This window comes from Tyto alba, unplaced genomic scaffold (genome assembly GCF_018691265.1).
Source record: "Tyto alba isolate M040663 unplaced genomic scaffold, T.alba_DEE_v4.0 Super-Scaffold_18, whole genome shotgun sequence".
Lineage (NCBI taxonomy): Eukaryota > Metazoa > Chordata > Aves > Strigiformes > Tytonidae > Tyto > Tyto alba.
In genome coordinates this window covers 2,614,993-2,635,291 of record NW_024881280.1, presented here as the reverse complement: position 1 = coordinate 2,635,291, position 20,299 = coordinate 2,614,993, and the positions used below count along the sequence as shown (strand labels likewise).

Here is a 20,299-nt window from a genome sequence, read left to right as displayed (position 1 = left end):
AGTGAAGCTACACTGATTTATACAAGCTGTGGATCTGGTCTGTGAATTTTATTTTTGACAGTAAACACTATTACAGCACAGTCAGGACTTTCTACAGGCATTCTTCATGCTATAGAGCACTGGCTCAGCATCCATAACTGTAATTTTGTGTTGAACGACCTGATCTTCACACACTGAATTGAATGGAAACTTCCATTTAAAAGAACATTCCAAGATAACAAAATTCAGCATACATTCAGAAAATAACTTTATTCTCTGGAAGATGAAGAATCAGGTTATTTTAGTTGAGGTGTAAAGTCTGGATCTTGGAAGTTTATTGATGCTATTGATAATTGTGCCACCATGTAGTGGGTAGAGTGGCATGGCCAATGACCTTCATAAGGCAGAAGGTCTTCACAAGGCCATTCCCTGGCATAGATTTGTTAGTTTGTACTAATGCATGAGAGAAAGGAAGGACTGAATGCCCAAACTAATCAGTAGTGATCCCTTTGGAGTTTGTGTCCAGCTACAGACCTTGAATCCACACTATATAGATAGTAATTCAGTGAAAATGTTTTTTGTTGCAAATGGAATCAGCCATTTTTCCTCGCAGTCTGCAAGGAAGGTGCAGCAAGCTCATGTTCAAAGTCCTTGAATCATTAGTCTGAGAATCATAATTTCAAGAGGACAGTTTCAAGAAGATGACAGTAGTACCAACTTTCAGGTGTGTCTTCTGTGTCTGCACTGTTTGTTCAGCAATCACTAATGACATTATTCCTCTCACTCCCTAGTATGTTCTTACTTTGCCTTTCAGTAAAAATTGGAGTTGAATATGGTCTAGTAAGTGCCTTTCTAACTCTTAAGTACTGCTTGTTAAATTCCATTTTGAAAAATGAAGCTGTATTTAGTATAAATGTAAGGGATCCTGGTGAGAAGAAAAGCACCCCAAACCATTAAAAGAGAAAATCTGTTCTTTTTGCTGCTGTATAATTTTGAAATGACTTATCAATTTGTACTATACTTAAGGAGAAAAAAAAATGCTGACAACTCGGACACCAGACTGCAGGTAAATGAAATTTTAAAATGAGGATTTAGTACTCTTTAAGAAGGAAAAATGAAGTTTGTAATTTCCTGGCAGACCCTTAATTAAATTGAAAGGTGTCTTGCTATGCAACTTCTATACATTAAGGAGAAACTATTAAGGCTGTTTTGCTGACTGCAGTATACTGCAGTCTTGCAGGTTACTTTGCTGGGCTGCTTTGTGGAGCAGCAGCAAACTCTCTCCCCTTAAACAGTTGTAAAGAATTATGGTAAGATTTTAATACAGCTTTGCTCTCTTGTTCTTGTGGTTACCTATAGAGAGGAAATTAAAACCCACTATTTGCCACTGAACATTAATTTGTTACCTGTTTTAAGTAAGAAAAGAAGCAGCAGTTGCTGAAGGCAGTTTAAACAGCATGGCAGATACTGAATGTTTATAAATCCCACCAAATGATGGCTACTCTCTTTCAGTATTCATGTTCGATTTTAAGAGGTAAGATAATTCATGGCTAACTCTTTCACAAGTAATATCTCTTGCCCTGGCTCACTCAAGACAAATGTCAGGGATAAGAGACACTGTCTAGCACATGCTTCTGCAAATACTGATAGATAATCAGTATGCGTGTGCTACTGTTGACTAAAGGATGTGCAGTACCAGTCTGCTCACATTGGATACCTAGTTTTCTGTCTGTCCTGAAAAAGATCCGTTTTATCTGCTGAACAAGACAGGGTTGCAAGAAGCTATTTTAGCAATTCCATAAAAGCAAATTGTTCTTCCAAGCTAATCCTGCAGCAGTGCTCTGGTGCTGCTCTGACAGAAATAGTTCTCTAACATGATACAAGTGAATGAGAAATCCACTCCACTTGGAGTCAAACCTTCTTTTAAAAATGCACTTTCCAAACCAGTAGGGAAGTTTACCTGATAGTTGTTGTATGTCAAATTTGAGCATAGGTATATACCCCACATTTCTAAAGTTTGCCTTTGATTTCAATTGAAGATAGCAGTCTTCAGTATTTCTTGATATAAGATGGTAAATTTAAAAATCCACTTAGTTTCTCTGCTGAAATAGCTAGATTTCCGTAGAGAATAAGGTAACACTGGTATATATGTATATATGTTGATTGTCAATGTAGGATATAAAGCTTACACAGAACCTTCTAAATAAACATCAGTGTATAACTGTAAGCTATTACCATCTATTAGTCAATGTAAAATCTCCTAAATCCAGTGTATACCAGACATAACACATTATAAATGTTGGAGATAAGGACCTCTCTTCATTCATTGTGGGGTATGTCTGCTGGTTTTATTTCATAGCTACCATAGCAACCCTGTATTTCATGGTACTAATGAAGACAAAAGAGAAAAAGAGAGGAGATAACTTATTATTTAGAAAAAGGAAAATTTAATTTTTAAGAGCTAAAACTAAATCCATTCTTAATGTATGATTAACATTTTTTCAGCATTTCAGCATTCAGAATAGAGATCTTCTTTATTACACTGTTAAAACAAAAGCGTTTGTCTTATCTTTAACATTTGAAGGCTATTTTATGCAAGGTGCATTTTCTTAGCAATTGGCTATCTGAACCTCCTTATATTCCTCAAGAATGGATCAGTCTAGTTTAGAGGGTAACAACGATCACAAATTTCAGCTGGAATAAAACCCATTCTGGTTTCATTGCCTTGAATGAAGCAATGTTAGTTTATCCTATCCAGAGAAGTAGACTAAATCTGGCCAATTTCTGTAGGATTACAGAGAAAAAGATTGCTTTTACACTTTTGGAACTGAAGGAATTACAAAAAAAAAAAAAAAAAAAAAAAAAAGCCACAGCAATGTTTTATGTATATAACTTTTGGTTTGGGTTTTGGTTTTGTTTTTTTTCCCTCCTCAGCATGATAGAGGAGCTCACATATAAAAAAATTTGGGGTTTCCATCATCCCCTCCTTGATGGTCATAGCTTAGGTTGAGGTCTATGGCTGCAGTACCAGAGGAAGTTCTTAAATCTGTGTATGCTCCTTATCTCTGATACCCAGCAGCTCTCCTGTCTTCCATGAAATCCTTCTGAGATTTATATCCCAGTCCAGAAATCAGGTCTAGTAGAGGAGATCTCTGTGCTTCTGTGTGAAGAATGTGAGACATAACTCCCTGTAGTCTTCGCTGGTTCTAGCTGTTGTTATTACATCTTGTCACTTCCTGAGCTTTCCTAAGTATTGAGCATATGGACAGCAATATGAGTAAAGAAATTAAGGTGTTTTTCCTGAGATGCTTGAACCCAGGTTTTAAAATCATTCTTGCAGATCAAGGACAGATGTTGACAACTTGGTAATAGCTGCCATTAGGCATGCTTGCACAGGTGGCTATAGCTAGATATATCAGGAAATAGCAAAATATGCTCTACAATTAATTATGTAATCTTCCAGACTAAACGGTCCACTACATGATGTATATCTGTAAGGCGGGGAAGTGCTGCGGATATATATGCTATACAGTGTTGGTATTTAAATGCCACATTAGCACTTACATTTGTCATTGTTCTCAGAAGCCTCAAACCACATGGAACTGGTGTGGAATACCCTCGTAAGAGAGTGTCTGATGTTGCCACAAGTCTTTAGATGCATACCTCACAGGGGGACTGCGTTACCAGTGTATTTGTCCACTTGAAGTACTTACATGGCCTCCTGCTATTGACTGCCTGAAAGTATTTAATGTACTTATCCTTATGTATCATTTTGGAGTAGAGAGTATAGATAAGAATATGGGAAATAGTTCTAATCCAGAAAGATCTGGACACATTAGCACTTTAGTCATTCAACTACATTTTTGCTGTACTCAAACTGGAGCAATAGTTAGAATTTAAAAAGTCAGAAAATATTTTCCTGATAAGAAACAAATATATTTTTTAGAAATACTGTTGAACTATATTTTACAGAGTGTATTAGGTATATCTATGCATGCATAAATACATGCATTTGAATGCAAGTGTCATTAGCTGCTTTGTGTTTTGATACTGTCTTTAGCTATATGACCAAATCATATTTTTCCCACAGTACCTGTGTGTCTTTCAACGTACCGAATGAAAAAAAAAAAAACAAACCAAAAAAAACCCCACCCTATTTCAGTACTTAGGCTTGTATCAGTAACATTCTCCTTTTTTTGTTACCATAAGGTATGACTGCTGCTTTAAAACTGCGTTGAGTGTGTCTGTACAACTTTCAGTGACTATACTATAGATATATCTCTAGCATGGAACAGTTAATCTTTAAATGGTTAAAATTTTACAAAGCTGTAGGAAACTGAAAACAGCTTCTCACAATGGCAGATGTTGGACATCCTTAATAGTAGGTGGTATCACTGCTGTTTGTGATAAATATATTAATATTGCTATAGAAGTTAGCATAATAATGGAAAGCTTTGCTTCAAACAGGCATATTTATATCCTTCAATAACATCAGCTATCAAATTTATTCTCCGGACAGGTATTTTTCAATTTTGTTTTGAACCTTGGATTCATTCTCTTGCTATAAATTTTTAAAGTAATAGAATAATTTCTTGGATTTTTTAAAGAATCCAATATGTTAATATCTTGACATTTTAAAATATTACATTACCTTTTTTTTCATAGTACGCTTTCACATACACGAACTCTGTCTTTTTAACTGTCTCGGTTACTACTTTCCCTTTTATGTTATTTGACATTTTTAATTAAATGAAAATTAAATTTCCGTCTCCCAGAAAACTGTCCTAAAAGAATGGTATCAAAGCCCTAGTGCTTTCATCAGCAATAACTTGTAGTTGGCTCTGTATAGCAAATTCTTATTGACATGTGAGATGGAGTCATGCCTCCACTGAGATCAAAGACAAAACTCCCATTGGTTTGGTTCAGTAGGAGTCAATTTTTATCCATGATTTTCTGTCATGGATCTATTTAAAAATGGAAGTCTGTGGTGGGCTCATGGACATGGAATACTGTATCAGCACTTCAGAGTTTGAACAGCTGAACAAGCAGGCAGCACTGCTGCTACTGGGCATTGTATCCTGTCGGTTAACTTGAAGCAGATAACAGCACTTCAGTGAAAATGCTCATTTGCTAAAGAAATAAATGCCGTATTTTCTGGATCTGATATGGATTTCATATTGATATAATAATACTTTGAATCTGGCCAATGAATTCAATAAGCAGGCTATAAGCAGCCTACGTAGAGAAGATATACCATCGCATAAATGTATATTTATCAATTTAAAAACCATGTCTATGTGAAAACATGAAGTAATCTATTATTTTTCTCTGTAAGACTTATCACAGTGTAAAGTTTCAGAGAGATAATGTCGTCTTTATCTTCATCATTTATGATTCTTGGATTTATAGATGGTCTGGACAGAAAGAGAATAACTCATATAATTTATCACTGTTTCTCACAAACTCTTTTGCAGCATTTGATCTCCACCAAGCTGCATTCAAAGCTTTCTTTGTTAATGGTAAATTTTCCAGGCAGAATCTACTTTATCAATTCTTGAATAAGTCCATATATTCTGCATAGATATGCACTGTGTTTCAGGAAAACACATTGGCATGGATGGTACAGGATTGTGTTAGTGCCTCATTTCAGCACATATAGAAATAGAATGCTCCAGTATTAACAAGTAAAAATACTTCTTTTTTTTTTTTTTTTCTAGTGTTCAAAATAAATGCCACAGTTATAAAATTTGACTTAGTTATGTCTCTCTAGTTTTGCTTCTAGTTCTTGACTAAGCTTTGACAGGAAAACATGTTTGTTACCTGTTAAGGTAAAACTCAAATGGAGTCTTATATATACATGTGTGACCTTATGACTATGCTTTATACAAACATACTCAGGAGGTTAATGCAATTATTATTGGAATTTAGTAATGAAAACGTTAGTAATTAGGCACTTCAGAGTGAAATTTGTTTTGGAGCATGCTATCTTTCAAAAATACTGTGGTCCATGAAACAACATCAGTACTTCACTAGATCAGGAACATGTTTGTGGCAGAAGGACTGACAATTGAGAGGATATGGTTATTGCAAATGGGAAAGGTGAAGTTCATGTTATCCTGCAATGTTGTAGTGATGCCTGAAGATACTTTGCCTAGTTACATGTGAAGCAGTTATGAAACACTTAACTACTCCCCTTTTCCATTTCCTTCTTCAGCTACTGAGGATAGTTCCATGAATGTGAACTGTTTCTCTTTTTCAAGTGATTTACATCTTCCTAGTTGGATAGTTCCAAATAATAATCTGAAATGTCACTTTTTGCTACTTGTACAGTTATGTGACAGGAATTTTCTTTCAGTTTGTTTAAACATGTATATTTAAAAGCAAGTTCAGGGCTTGCCAAGACCCTGTCTGACATAAGGCTTATATGAAAGCTTTTCTGTGGCCAGGGATCAGAAGATCATAGCCCATATATTGGAGAGCCTTTGAGAACAGTTCACAGGGAAAAGGTGACAGTAGGTGCCCAGGAGTCCCTGCCCATCCCCATTGTAGAAATGTTTGGACTGGGTCCCTGGTGATCCATACCAGTGTTTGTGGCCTGTTCTCTGGGTATAAGAGAGGAACACTTATTATGAGATGTCCAACAAATTTCAAGAAGGAATAGCATAGCAAACATCATTAATTGTCATTTAAACTCACAAAGTATTTCTTCTAGCTTGCCATATTGCAGCAAATACTTGATAATACCTACCAAACCAGAACAGAATCTGAATATGGAGCTGTAGGAGGAGGAATGGAAGAAAGCATATGCAGATGAAGTGACAAATTTAGGATATTTAATGCATTTATGGAAGGTGTACAAATACTATGATAAGAAGAGTAATATAGAAATCTGAAGAATAGGACAGAACATTTTCTAATATTTAATTAAACTTAGTGTAAAATGTCATGTCATGATCATCTTCTAAAACTTGATGATCACATCCTTTAGTATGCACCTAAAGTCCACATTCAGGTGGAAATGTGATTCAGGAGGTTCTGGGTTCCTGCCCTGTCTCTGCTGCTGACAACTGTCATTATAACATGTCCACTTGGATTCTTGTGGATTGCTGTGAGCACGATCCATCCATACTCTGCTCAGATGCAGATTCTGCCTTTGTGCTCTTAGGACCAGGCTGGAGTAGTGCTGTGAGGCACATTAGTCTGGTGTCATCAACAAGTTAACGGTTGCTATGTATATATCATCTGGAGCAACACACATTGCATCTAGTCGGCATGGAGTGTGAAGCACATGTCTGCAAAGTATCATATAAAGACATGATAATTTTGCCAACTGATTTAATCCATTATTGCCTCAGCTTCGTCAGCCATGAACTAGAACAATATTACCTACCTCCTTTCCAGAGGCCTTGTGAGAATGTGTTTTATGTTTGACATCTTATTAAGGTGATCCAATCCAGGACGGATTGTTGCCAAAACTCCCATTGTATGCAAAGGGCCCTGGGGGTCCTATGTTCATGCAACTCCCAACAACAGAAGTATCAGGTCAAAGTTTGTTGTACAGATCCGGGAAAATGCTTGTAAGTAGTTGTTACAGTCCCCTTGAGTCATCACATAGTTTCACTCTTCATTTTATTTCACTAGCTGCCTCCTAAATTGAATCGAAACATTTTCCCACTTGTAATATTTAAAAGTGTACAAATACTGTATGCAGGAGCACCTGTGACTTATTCATTGCCCAGCAGTGATAGATCTGGTAATAATGTGCTTGCTATTCTGGCTGTGCTGCATTTTGGTAACACCTAGAGTTTAATTGAAATACACCCTGACCTTGGTTTTGTTCATGAGGCATAGAATGGACATAATTACTATGAATCTACTGAGGGATATTATGGCAAAATGTCATATTACTAATTTTGACTCCCCACACCCTTCTGGAAAAAAAGAAATCAATCACAAGTCTCAGTAAAAAACAATGTGCTGCAGTTTCATAGAAGTCCTAAAACAAGTAATTTTCAAAAAAAAATAACTTCTTATATTTCTCTGTACCTACTTTTTCTCTCAAAACACTATCACAGTATGATAATTGCATTGCCCCTAACAGTTTCATATTCCTTCATAATTAAATAAACAGCTTGTAAATTGCAGACCACAAAATGCCTGTGTTCCACTCTTACCTTAAGGGGTTTCCATAGTTACCAAGGACAAGAATTTAACAATCATTTGCTAGACTCGAGGTGATTTGCAGCCTCAACTTTTTATCTTATGTCTCTTTTTCTCTTTCTCTCTTTGTTTATTAATGGAATGAGGGAGTAATTTGGACTCAGTTAGCCACTACAAATGCAATGATACAAAATGGACTCTGGTGCTTTAGTGTGTTATTATCTGGGTATGTTTCTTCTAGAAGGTGTTTTAGAATAATACATGCTAGCAATACAGACTATAGTTACCAAAGTTATGAAATGCTTATCAAGCACTTCTCCAACTCAACATCAACTAATTCGGACCTTAAAAAAGGAAAACACCTTTCTTGACACAGCATTATGACATAAAAGTATTTAGGCAGCTACCCAGTTTAATTCATAACCCCAAAAGCATTGGTGTAGATTTGGCATGGCTGCTTTAATATATTTGCTTTTCATCCCTCACTTTCCTTTGGTTTACATATTATAAAATTCATTTGGAAAAACTGTACTTGTTAAAGCACAAACTCGATTTTTTTATGCCACTGAAAGGGACAATCCTCTGGTTTGCTAAACTCAAAACAATCTTAAGATCTTTCTAAATTACTTCAAATTTTACAAGAGCATCTCTGTTGCCAAAGTATAGAAACTACTACTGATCCACGACTCCATTATATGTTCATCAGGCTAAAATATTTCTGTCCTCTAGTTTGTATTGACCTATTGAGGTCAAGAGCTCAGCAAAGCTCAAAGGCTAATTTGTATGGGTAACAAGAATATTCAGCATTAGCACATTCAGTATAAAAACATATATATTGTAATTTAGGAAAGGATGTTTTGGGCTTTAAAAACTAGAGTTCAGTTTTCTGAGAGTAGGATGAAACTTTCTTAAGGGCAAGTATATACTCTAATTGCCAATTTTTTTTTGGTTGCTCTTCAATGAACTGGCTTCATTTGTATATGCATTCTTAGACTATGTGGTGTTCTGGTAGTGAAATTTCCCACATCTGTTTTTATAGTTTGTAAGTAGGGAGAAAATTTTGGAAGGAATCAGAGTTAACATCTTGGATTCCATCAGCCTTGCAATTTTTTTCCTTTGCACCTTTCAAAAGACACAATTTTTTAATATTTCATATACTTAAACTTCAGATTTTTGCCTGCTAGCTTGAAATTCTGTAATATGTTGCTGAAAAGGATGTTAATTAATGCAATTTAATACCTCTATGTAAAAAAAAATATAATATTCTACCAGACCAAAACTAGTTTGTTTGAAATGAAGTATCAGTGTAGTATCTTTAAATAGAAGGTGTCTTACATCACTACCAGTCTGCTAAAATCAAAGAAATACTAGTGTTTCAAAATAATGATCCAGTGTAACAGGAGTGAAAATTGCATTTTTTTGGAGCCATGCTTTAGAACATCATATATTTTTTTATTAAAGGATGTTTTTATACTAATTTTGTTGTGGTTCACAGATGCCTTACAAATGGGCATCTGTGATTTTGCTCTGATGATAAAGCAAAAAGGGATTAAGAAAACATCCTTTCAATAGTTACAAATATACTGTGGTTTAATTGTTGATCACTGAGGTATTTCTGGCATAAATTCATGAAATCCTGAAAGTGCTTGTATGATTTACCCTTATATCATGGCTGTTCCATGAGATGAAGTGACATGCTGCTGTAATTAGGAAAATTTTGTTATCAGGGCTATTGTAAAATTTCTTCTGCACAGTTGCCTGTTTCCCACTACATAAATATCTGTCCAGAAAAACACAGAAGATGAAACAAACAAAAAGGATTAAGACAAACTGTTTTTTATCAACTAAACTACTGAAGTGAGAAGAACAAAATGGGACTTGAATAACCCAAGGATCAGTGATGAGGTAGAAAACCTTTTTACTTTTACATAATTGGTTTGAATCAAGCCCAAGTCAATACAGAACAAAAGTTTCAAATGTCTACATTGGGTCTCAAGAAAATGAATCCAAATTAACTTTGAAAAGGGACTAGCTAAACTATATTAAATTCTCTTATGGACACTCTTAATTGAAATTACAGTGGCCCTGATTCAATTTAGCTTAAATTAAATTCTAAATAAGAGTGTCCACATAAAGATTTAATGCAATATAATTAACCCACTTTAAAAGTTAATTCCAATTAAATTTCTAGAATGTTTCTGGGTGGACAAGTACTAAGCTCTATTGCAGTGGCTTTTATGAAAGAATTTAAGTTAGTTCATCATAAATAGTTCATAGATTGCTCATATTCACACCACTGCGAGCTGTCTGAACAGCGAGATTAGGATTATTTTAGCCTCTTCACCTTTTGGGTGACATCCAGGGGAAGGTCAGTAAAGAAGCCAAATAATTCCTCTTAATAGAAATATGTCCTAAGGAAATATCCATTACATGTTGTCTGATGTGTCCTATGATTTTCCTATAAAGTTAGCAAATGTTATGAGTTGTACTGAGGATACAAAGTGCAAATGGTGCTTGGGAGTAAAAAAAAAATTATAAGTAAGGCGACATACCGGATTGATTTAGTTTAAAACAGTGTGAAATTTCTTAATTTCCATCTAAAATCCAAATATTTTTGCCTAGACTAATGCACACTAAAATTCCCATTTTTAAAATGTCTATTTCATGTTCATTTTTGTTACCTGAATTTAAAGAGAAAATTTAAAACCTTAGAAAGACATGAGAGAGGAAACATGAAATCACACTGGAAAATGAGGGGTGGGAAATAAAGCTGTTTTCCGTATGACAAAATGAAAGAAAAGAAGAAAAAGGCAGACTGGGTCAAACTCATCCTTGATTGAACTCCCCTGAAATCAATGGTGATTCAGGAGGACTGAATATGTCCAATCACATTTAGGTCTTTCAGGTCAGTGTCTTAGTGATTCAGCTGAGACTTAAAAGGCTTGCAGAAGAGAACCAGGAAATGTTTGTGTTACAGCAATATCCACTCTGCCTCCTACACCTATGTGCTTCAAGGGGCCAAAGAAAATCCTGACTATGTCCCAGAGCTAAACAGTGAAACATGCAAAGCAGAGAATACTTTGCACTGTAAGTGTTTTGATTTATCTGGTCTCATGAGTAATCAGTTTGCATTGCGGGGCTGCCTATCTAGCCCTCTTTGGCCTCCACTGCATTTAAATAAAAATAAAATAAAAACTAAATAGATAAAAGCTGCTGGGCTTTGAAACCTCCCAGGTTTTTAGGCATTATTGCAATGGCTCCCTAAACTGTTGTTGAGACTTTTAAAGTCCTACAGCAGTGAAAAGATAAAACTGATTTTTAAGAATGGAGGAAAAGATACACAGCGATATAGTTGCAGTGACGGGTTTTCACCGTAAAACAGTCTGTTTTAAAAAACCCAAACACGTTAGACAGGAGCCAACCCATGAGAACAAAAAAGAAATAGGAAGAGAAAGATATGAGAAGTGCTGTAACCCACTCTACTGATTTTGCATGACGATTATTGTAATGGTCTATTAAGACATAGCATGTGTTCGTTTGTTGGTGTCAAAGACATTCAATGAAGAAAAAGAATGTTGTCATCATACTGCGTATGGGGAGGGAGCAGCATGCAATGTGTTTGTACTTCTTGTGAACTGGAAGCCCTAGTCCTCAGCGGTTCAGCTAGGTGGAAAGGAAATTCAGGACAGAAAACGCAGGGAGAGGATCGGGAGAGTATGGCGAGTGAGTTGCTGGCAGCACAGTTCCATCTGCCCAACCCTCCACAGCCAGACGGGGATGCGCATCTGCGGCTGCAGGAACATTTGCAGAGCAGCTGTTGGTGGAGGATTTCTGACCCCAGTGGAGCTCCCTGCCCACGGCTCAGTCTCTGTTCTGGGATGAGGGCTTACCCTCATGTGTTTCAGTATTTTGTGGAGCTAAAACATATTGTGTGCTTGTCTCCTGGTATCTACACTGAAATTCCCTTGGCTTCCTCTGATGGCACTGATGCCAAAAGGGGATCAGTCTCAGGCCCTGAGAGCATTCACAGTTCCTGAAAAGAGAGTCAAGTGGCTTCTGCATAAGGTCATCCTGGGATTTAGACCTATTTGTATTGCTTTACTCCATGCTCCGTTCCATATAGAAACTTATTTTCAATTCTCCAGGGCTGATACTACCAGAAGAGACTTCCCAGCATAATTAGCTGCTTGACACACCTAGCTCCTCTTCATATGTTTGGAAATCTGCCATTTAATTTGCAACTGTAGAGTGGCTTGTTTACTAAAAAATGCAGCTATCTTTGCAAAGGGTTTTTCTCTCAAAAAGCTCTTTGAAAGGGTGCGATGTACAGCATACCTAACTGTGCTATATAAAGTAAAGCAAAGGTGTTTTTTCTGAATGCATTCACATATTTGTCAACCTGAAAAAAGTTGTAAAAAGTGATCTGAATGCTCCTCATCCTGAAATTTTCTGGCACATGGCTGAGGGAGAGTTGTGATGATTTAACTGTGCTTAAACTGAGATTTAAGAGTGATATATTTGTGATGATTTAATTTTACTGTGATAGTTTAATCCTCTGTTAGCTGATAAATTCTTTCTATATTTTCTCTGCAGTGACATGTAACATCACATCTCAATTTTAATGGCAGATGTACAGCACCAACCAAAGTGTGTTAGATCGTACTGTATCATAAACCATATATTGGGATAAAGCCATGGCCTTTGCACTGCCCCGCTCCGCTGCTGAGACAGTTATTCATGGACCCACAGACTAGACAGAAAGCTAAGTATGAGTTGCCAACAGCAACTCAACTGCCAGTGATCCATTTAAGGGTCACTGGAGCTTGGGAAAAGATCTTTGTCACCTGCCATACCTCATTAGGCAGCTCTTTGGGAACGGTGTAGAAGTTCTCCTTTGTAATCAAAGCCCACCGTTACAGGAAAATCCTTCAGAGATCAGAGTGAGTATGGTCACTTTCTCCTGGTAAAATAACAAAGACAGATGAAAGCACATCAGGCCTAAGACCTAATTACAAAAATTAGAAAGATGAATTGCGGGTTCCATTACAATGCTCATAAGGAAGACATCTCTGCATGCGTGTTTGGCAAAATTACCTGTCAATAGTGTAACTGTTGCACCCTTTAAATTGTCCCTAAGGAAAACTGCACTGTGCATATCTGAAGAGGTAGATTAGCTTTGTCATTGCTTGCTTCATCTTTTACATTGGATCTTAAGAGGGCAATGCTCTTTCCTCAGAGAAAAATGTGTAGTACATTGAGACTAACCAAGTATCAGATAAACTATAGAGAGGAGAACATTCATATCAATGGTCAATTTAAAAAAAAATTTTTTTTTGAGTTTTGTGGAAATAGAAAACAAAACAAATATCTGTCCATGTATGTATATGTATATCTCCATGGCCATAAAGAGAATATACATTACTGTACTAAAATGACAGATGATATATGCTTTGGTAATTACATCAATGCCACAGACAGACTTAAAGTCATGTTTGGAAACACATTTAACAATTGTACTGTGTCTGGGGAACTGACTGTGCAGTAAGGAAATTCTTAGCATTTTAAACTAGATTTTAAATCTATACAGCAGAGGGCACTAGTGTTATTGAATTGACCATAGAGTTGATATTTTGGTACTAGGAAAATGAAGGGGAAAAAAATCGTTTAGAAGACAGAGCTGTCACCAAAGACTAAAGAAGCTGGTTGATGGTTTGTGATCCATGTGATGGATTTATAAAGCTAAACCTTTACGTGTCTCTAGCATAATAGACAGATACTGAATAACAAATTACTCTAATACAGAGTTCCAGATGAATCTTTATGTAAAGCCCATTAAAATATTTCCATAATGTTCTTCAAGGCTTTAAGTGAATTTTCCACTGTGTTTTTGTTCTGGCTATTTTTTTTTTTTCCAGAGTATTTCCAGGGTATTTATGATTTAAAATTACCCTGATGTGAAATGACTGCACCAAGACTTCTTGAATACTTAAGCTCTGAGATGCAGAAAACCACCAGCAATAAAGGACCTTTTTTTAATGCATTCCTACTGCCACTAGGAATTTCACTGCAGTATATTAGCCTCATGCAGAGCCCTCCAATTGGAAGTGAGGGCTTGCAAGGCATTGCCTAAGATATTTTCTACTGGCCATGGTGGCTTTTTTGAATCCTCAGCTCCTCTGTACTTTAGTAGCACCACGCTCAGTTAGTGTGGTTTTGTGTTAAATGCTGCATTTTGTTTCATGTATTACCAAAGAAGAGGGAAAAAAGAAGAGGGGGGAAAAAAGTTTAGTAATGTAAATAAATCCAAAGTTAAATCAAATAGTGGGGACAAAAGCAAAGATTTGCTCTCACTGCCTCCCAGAAAATGTTCCAGAGGAATGGCAATATACGTCTTCTGTACTTATATATTAAACAAGATACAGCTTAGAGACATAAAAATCAAACACTCTAACACATATGAAAACTTATCTAGAAGTTTCCATGCACATTTCACAAAACTGTGTCTAAATCCTGTCTAAAAATTATACACTCAGAGCAGCCAATAAGTAATCAGTGATCAAGCTTATATTTGAAGTATACACAGATTTGAATTTTGCAGAAACCTGAGGGTTGCAGAATTCCCTCAGGGGCTTTGATAGATCATAGTTCTGAGGCATATGTTTGATTGAGACACCCCTAGCACAGGACTGCAGAAAAAGGTAAACATATAAGCCACAGACAATTTTGGCCTTCAGCACAGGGAAAGAGCTGTTATGTGTGATTTTGTTTGAGTCAATAACCAAAAATGAGAGCAATATAGGGAATTTATTTTAAGAAGGTAAAAGAAAAGCATTTATTTTAAATATCTTTTTTGCAACTGAGACACGGACACATTTTGTTTTTCGCCAATTTTTGCCAATCAGTCTCATAACCAGATAATTTTTTGTTATAATAAAGTACTGTATTCAAGTAATATGTTTCTATCCCTTTTTTTTTTTTTTTTTTTTTTTTTTACCTATGAAGCATATGTGTAGTGATGGAAAGGGAAGATTTGCTGGTTAAAGTAATAGGTGAAGGGAATGGTGGGAGATACCGTCAGGCTCAAGAGGTTGGAACAAGAGGGAGGTGCCTTTGAGTTCTTGCAGCATGGTTTGGCATGGAATCTGACAAAGATGTAACTGAAGGGACTTTATGAATACACTGGCTGATGTTGAGGGCACTTACTCTCTCATGACCCCTTTTAGTTTTCCTCCACTTTCTTCTTTTACAAATCTCATAGTTCTCCTGGTCTTTCAGGGTATCCAGGATACAGGAATGACAGTGGCAAGTAGCAAAAAAAAAAGTGTAGAGAAACCATATGGCATTTTGCAAAGATGGCCTTTGGCCTTTAATAGTGAATGGGTCTGAGGTAGAACACAGCTGATTCTTGTATCTCTACAAGCCACACAGGCTCCCAGTGCCACACCAGCCATACCAGGATAACTGGCAGCTCTGAAGCTGGATGTGGCTGTCTAAGTTCTTGTTTCAGTTCCAGTGATGACAATGACATTGCACCAGTGCAATGGCAAAATTATTGGTGTGGTGCATTTCTGTATCTGTTTTATTACTTGTTAATGACATTCATTATTCAGTTCAAGTCCTTAGGAGAAAAGTTTTGTAAGGATTTTAAAAATGAGAAAGGAAAAAAAAAGACAAATCTACTGAATAATAATAATAAAAAAACCTAGTGACAAATAAAAATGCTAATACAAGCACATTAACTACCACAGAAGATGGTTAGTTACTATTCAACAGCAAAATTCATGGATCACGGATCTTATCTAAGAAGCCTGAAATTTATATTAGACTCATTGATATAATTCTTTTGACCACAGCAGAGAGATTCTTCTTCATGACAATGTAGGAAAGATAAGAACCAGGTCCTTTTCACCCCCTTTTTGCAGGTAGTTTTTCTACAGTTGGATTTTTGATGTAAGGGATGTTGAATTTTTGATGTAAGGGAAGTTGAGTTTTAGTAGTTAGTTTGAGAGTGTTTCTCCATATATTGTGTTCAGCATCTCTGAAGAGATAAGTGACCGTGTAAACCTGCAGTAAAAAGGAAGGAGCATACAGCAGCCACCCTTCATCTAGTCTAGTAATTCTCCTAATCCCAAAACGTAGTTGTTGGCAGAGGGAAGTGATGGAGAGATGGGAACAGTAACATCTAACCACAGGGTTCTCCAGAGCCATATGACAGAAGTGTAAGCCACAGAGAGAGAAGTTGAGTGACTTGCTCAAGGTTGCAAAACACACTAGTTACATGAATCTTTCATAACAAGAATGATGTTTTATAAATAACGCTTACAGAGCAGATCAAACAAACAGATATAGCCCAGACTTTCCAATTCCCATTCACAGGTTTTTAACCATTATATTGGATTTCTCTGCCGTAAATTATTAAAAGTGAGATGAGAACACTTGCTAGTTCTGAATCATTATAGCAAGTCCTTAAAAAATACAGAAATGAATTCTAAAAATTCTCATTGTCTGAATATATAATTAGAAAAGAGTCTTTCATTAAATGAATTGCTGTCAGATGCAAGTTAATACATTCTTTTCTGTACTTTTTTTTTTTTTTAAGAAAAACAGCTCTTTTTTTTTTTTTTTTTTTTTTTTTTTTTTTTTATATACAAAATGAAACCATTCAGAGCCTGGAGTGGAAAACCATTGCCTTATAGTATTCTGTTTTACTGAATATATGTATTATTCATCTGGGTGCTCTATGCTTTATGCTTGCAGTAATTTATAAGACGTCACTTTTGGCTGATTTGTGGGAAATTTCATTAATCTCTACAGAAGAGGGACCTTGCACAGAGCAGCAGATTGAAAGTGAACTGAGGGTTGGGGGCCTTAAGAACTACCACAAAGGAATCAGTACTGAAATTCTTAAAATGGTAATGATAATTTGTAGTGTAAAGATCTTTTTTCCCCTTACAGTAAGATCTGTAGGATTTTTTAAGAGGTGCCAATGAAACTGCCAACCCTGAAGCTACAGAGATTTTTTTCAGCATTTAAATGGCTATTCTTATTTCTGTGTTCAGCACACATATACTAATGAGTGTTTCTCTGCTACTGGTGCCAAACAAAAGAATTGAGGAGGAAATATCATGAAATTGGATGATGCTGTTTAACGGTAGGGAAGAATTGATGCTCAGCATGTTTCTTTTGTATATTTTTTTTAATTTGAAAGGCAAGATCTTGCCCTGACATTTGCATGACCTGCTACATTCAGTATTAAAGGCTTTACTTCCAGCTAAACGCCAAGGCAGGAATCACATTTGTGTAGACAAAGATTTTCACCCATACAAAACAGGAGTCTCCACTTGCTCTTCATATTATCTCTTGTCTTACCTTATAATGTGTCAAGAAGGTTAACACCTTGAATGTTATGTTTCCTATCTTACTCATTTTAACCTTTTGAGGCCCTTGTCACTTCTTTCAACTCTCCCCCTGAGTTAGAACATTTCTTTTAGGTATCCACTGTGACTGAACTGATCTGCCATCCAGCTACATGCATCATACATTGGGGTGAGCAGGAGAAGCTAGTGTCTGGCTTTTTCTTATCTCATTGCCAATTGCAGCTAACATACACAGCTGTACAGGAAACAAAATATTAGACTTTCTACAGCTATTGTCACTACAGAGTTTCATGAAATTGGTAGAGTTGACTGAAAGGACTTGAGAAGTCTTTGTTTAGAAAGCACAATTAACTATTTGAGATTAATTTAATGTTCTCCTTCTCCCTTCTTTCTTTCTTTCAGGCTATTCAAACTCCAAAAGGACCAACACCAAATAAATTATGAATGTTGAACAAGATGACCTTACATCCACAGCAGATAATGATAGGTCCTAGGTTTAACAGGGCCCTATTTGACCCCCTGCTTGTGGTGCTGTTGGCTCTTCAGCTTCTTGTGGTGGCTGGTCTAGTGAGGGCTCAAACTTGTCCTTCTGTCTGCTCCTGCAGCAACCAGTTTAGTAAAGTGATTTGTGTACGGAAAAATCTGAGAGACGTGCCAGACGGCATCTCCACCAACACCCGGTTACTCAATCTCCATGAGAACCAGATCCAAATCATTAAAGTTAATAGCTTCAAGCATCTGAGGCACCTAGAAATCCTGCAGCTCAGCAGGAATCACATCAGAACAATTGAAATAGGGGCTTTCAATGGTCTGGCCAATCTCAACACTCTGGAACTCTTTGACAATCGTCTGACCACTATCCCAAATGGGGCTTTTGTATACTTGTCAAAACTGAAGGAACTGTGGTTGAGAAACAACCCCATTGAAAGCATCCCTTCTTATGCTTTTAACAGAATCCCTTCACTCCGGAGGTTGGATCTGGGGGAATTGAAAAGGCTTTCATATATCTCAGAAGGTGCCTTTGAAGGTCTGTCCAACTTGAGGTATTTGAACCTTGCCATGTGCAATCTTCGAGAGATTCCTAACCTCACCCCACTTGTAAAACTGGATGAGTTAGATCTTTCTGGGAATCACCTGACTGCCATCCGGCCAGGTTCTTTCCAAGGGTTAATGCATCTTCAGAAATTGTGGATGATACAGTCCCAGATTCAAGTGATAGAAAGGAATGCTTTCGATAATCTTCAGTCACTTGTAGAGATCAACCTGGCACACAACAATCTAACGCTACTGCCTCATGACCTGTTCACACCGCTCCGCCTAGAAAGGATCCACTTGCATCACAATCCTTGGAACTGCAACTGTGATATCCTTTGGCTCAGCTGGTGGATTAAAGACAAGGCACCCTCCAATACTGCATGCTGTGCGCGTTGCCACACACCTCCCAGTTTAAAAGGAAGGTACATTGGTGAGCTGGACCTGAATTACTTCACGTGTTATGCTCCAGTCATAGTGGAACCACCAGCAGACCTCAACGTCACAGAAGGGATGGCTGCAGAGATGAAATGCCGGGCATCAACCTCCTTGACCTCTGTATCTTGGATTACTCCAAATGGATCTGTTATGACACATGGGGCATACAGAGTTCGGATTGCTGTGCTCAGTGATGGCACATTAAATTTTACAAAGGTAACTGTGCAAGACACGGGTTTGTATACATGCATGGTGAGTAATTCTGTTGGGAATACCACAGCTTCTGCCACACTGAACGTGACTGCCCTGGATAACCCTGGTTACACATACTTTTCAACTGTCACAGTAGAGACTGTGGAACCTTCTCAGGATGAGGCACAGACCACAGAGCAGGTTGGGCCCACACCAGTTACCAGCTGGGAGACCACTAACATGACAACCTCACTCACTCCACAGAGCACAAGATCAACAGAAAAAACTTTCACCATACCTGTGACGGACACAAACAATGGGATCCCGGGAATAGATGAGGTTATGAAGACTACCAAAATCATAATAGGTTGTTTTGTGGCTATCACTCTCATGGCTGCTGTGATGCTGGTAATTTTCTACAAAATGAGGAAACAGCATCACCGGCAGAACCATCATGCTCCAACACGGACTGTAGAGATCATTAATGTGGATGATGACCTTACAGGTGACACACCCATAGAGAGTCACTTGCCCATGCCAGCAATAGAGCATGAGCACCTAAATCACTATAACTCTTATAAATCTCCTTTCAACCACACAACAACAGTAAACACAATAAATTCAATACACAGTTCAGTGCATGAACCGTTATTGATCCGAATGAACTCAAAAGACAATGTACAAGAGACTCAAATCTAAAACATTTATGACATTATGGGGCGGGGGTGGGGACAACAAAAGATGGTTTATAAAACAAATGACACAAATGACTGGGCTAAATCTACTGTTTCAAAAAAGTGTCTTTACAAAGAAAAAGAAATTTATTTATTAAAAATTCTATTGTGATCTAAAGCAGACAAAATTATGTGTATTCCTCAGAACCTGTTTTTGCTGCACTTATTTACCCTCCTCGTTCCCTTTTTCCTCCCTGACTTATCCTGATTCCCATTTGCCATATTTTTCATAGGAGATCTTGATTCCCTAAAAGAACTGGTCTAGGAAATTTTGTAAGAATTCTGTTACACTTTGGGAATTTTTATGGTGAATTCAAGTGGTGAGATTCGGTCTATTTTGTCACTTTTTCTCTTTTTTTCTTTTGTTTACTCATGCCCTTTTTGAAA

At 37.0% G+C, this 20,299-nt stretch overlaps 1 protein-coding gene across 9 annotated transcripts in view; it reads left to right on the top strand.

Moving 5' to 3' along the window:
• The window catches only part of LRRC4C (leucine rich repeat containing 4C), a 560,440-nt gene extending 540,446 nt beyond the window's left edge, over window positions 1-19,994 (top strand). For all 9 annotated transcript variants that reach the window (XM_033010722.1, XM_033010714.1, XM_033010750.1 and 6 more), the window contains one exon: window positions 17,919-19,994. In XM_033010722.1, coding sequence (XP_032866613.1) covers window positions 17,961-19,877 — 1,917 coding nt within the window. In that variant the 5' untranslated portion in view covers window positions 17,919-17,960 and the 3' untranslated portion in view covers window positions 19,878-19,994. The remainder of the gene's footprint in view (window positions 1-17,918) is intronic.
• Window positions 19,995-20,299: the final 305 nt, after the last annotated feature.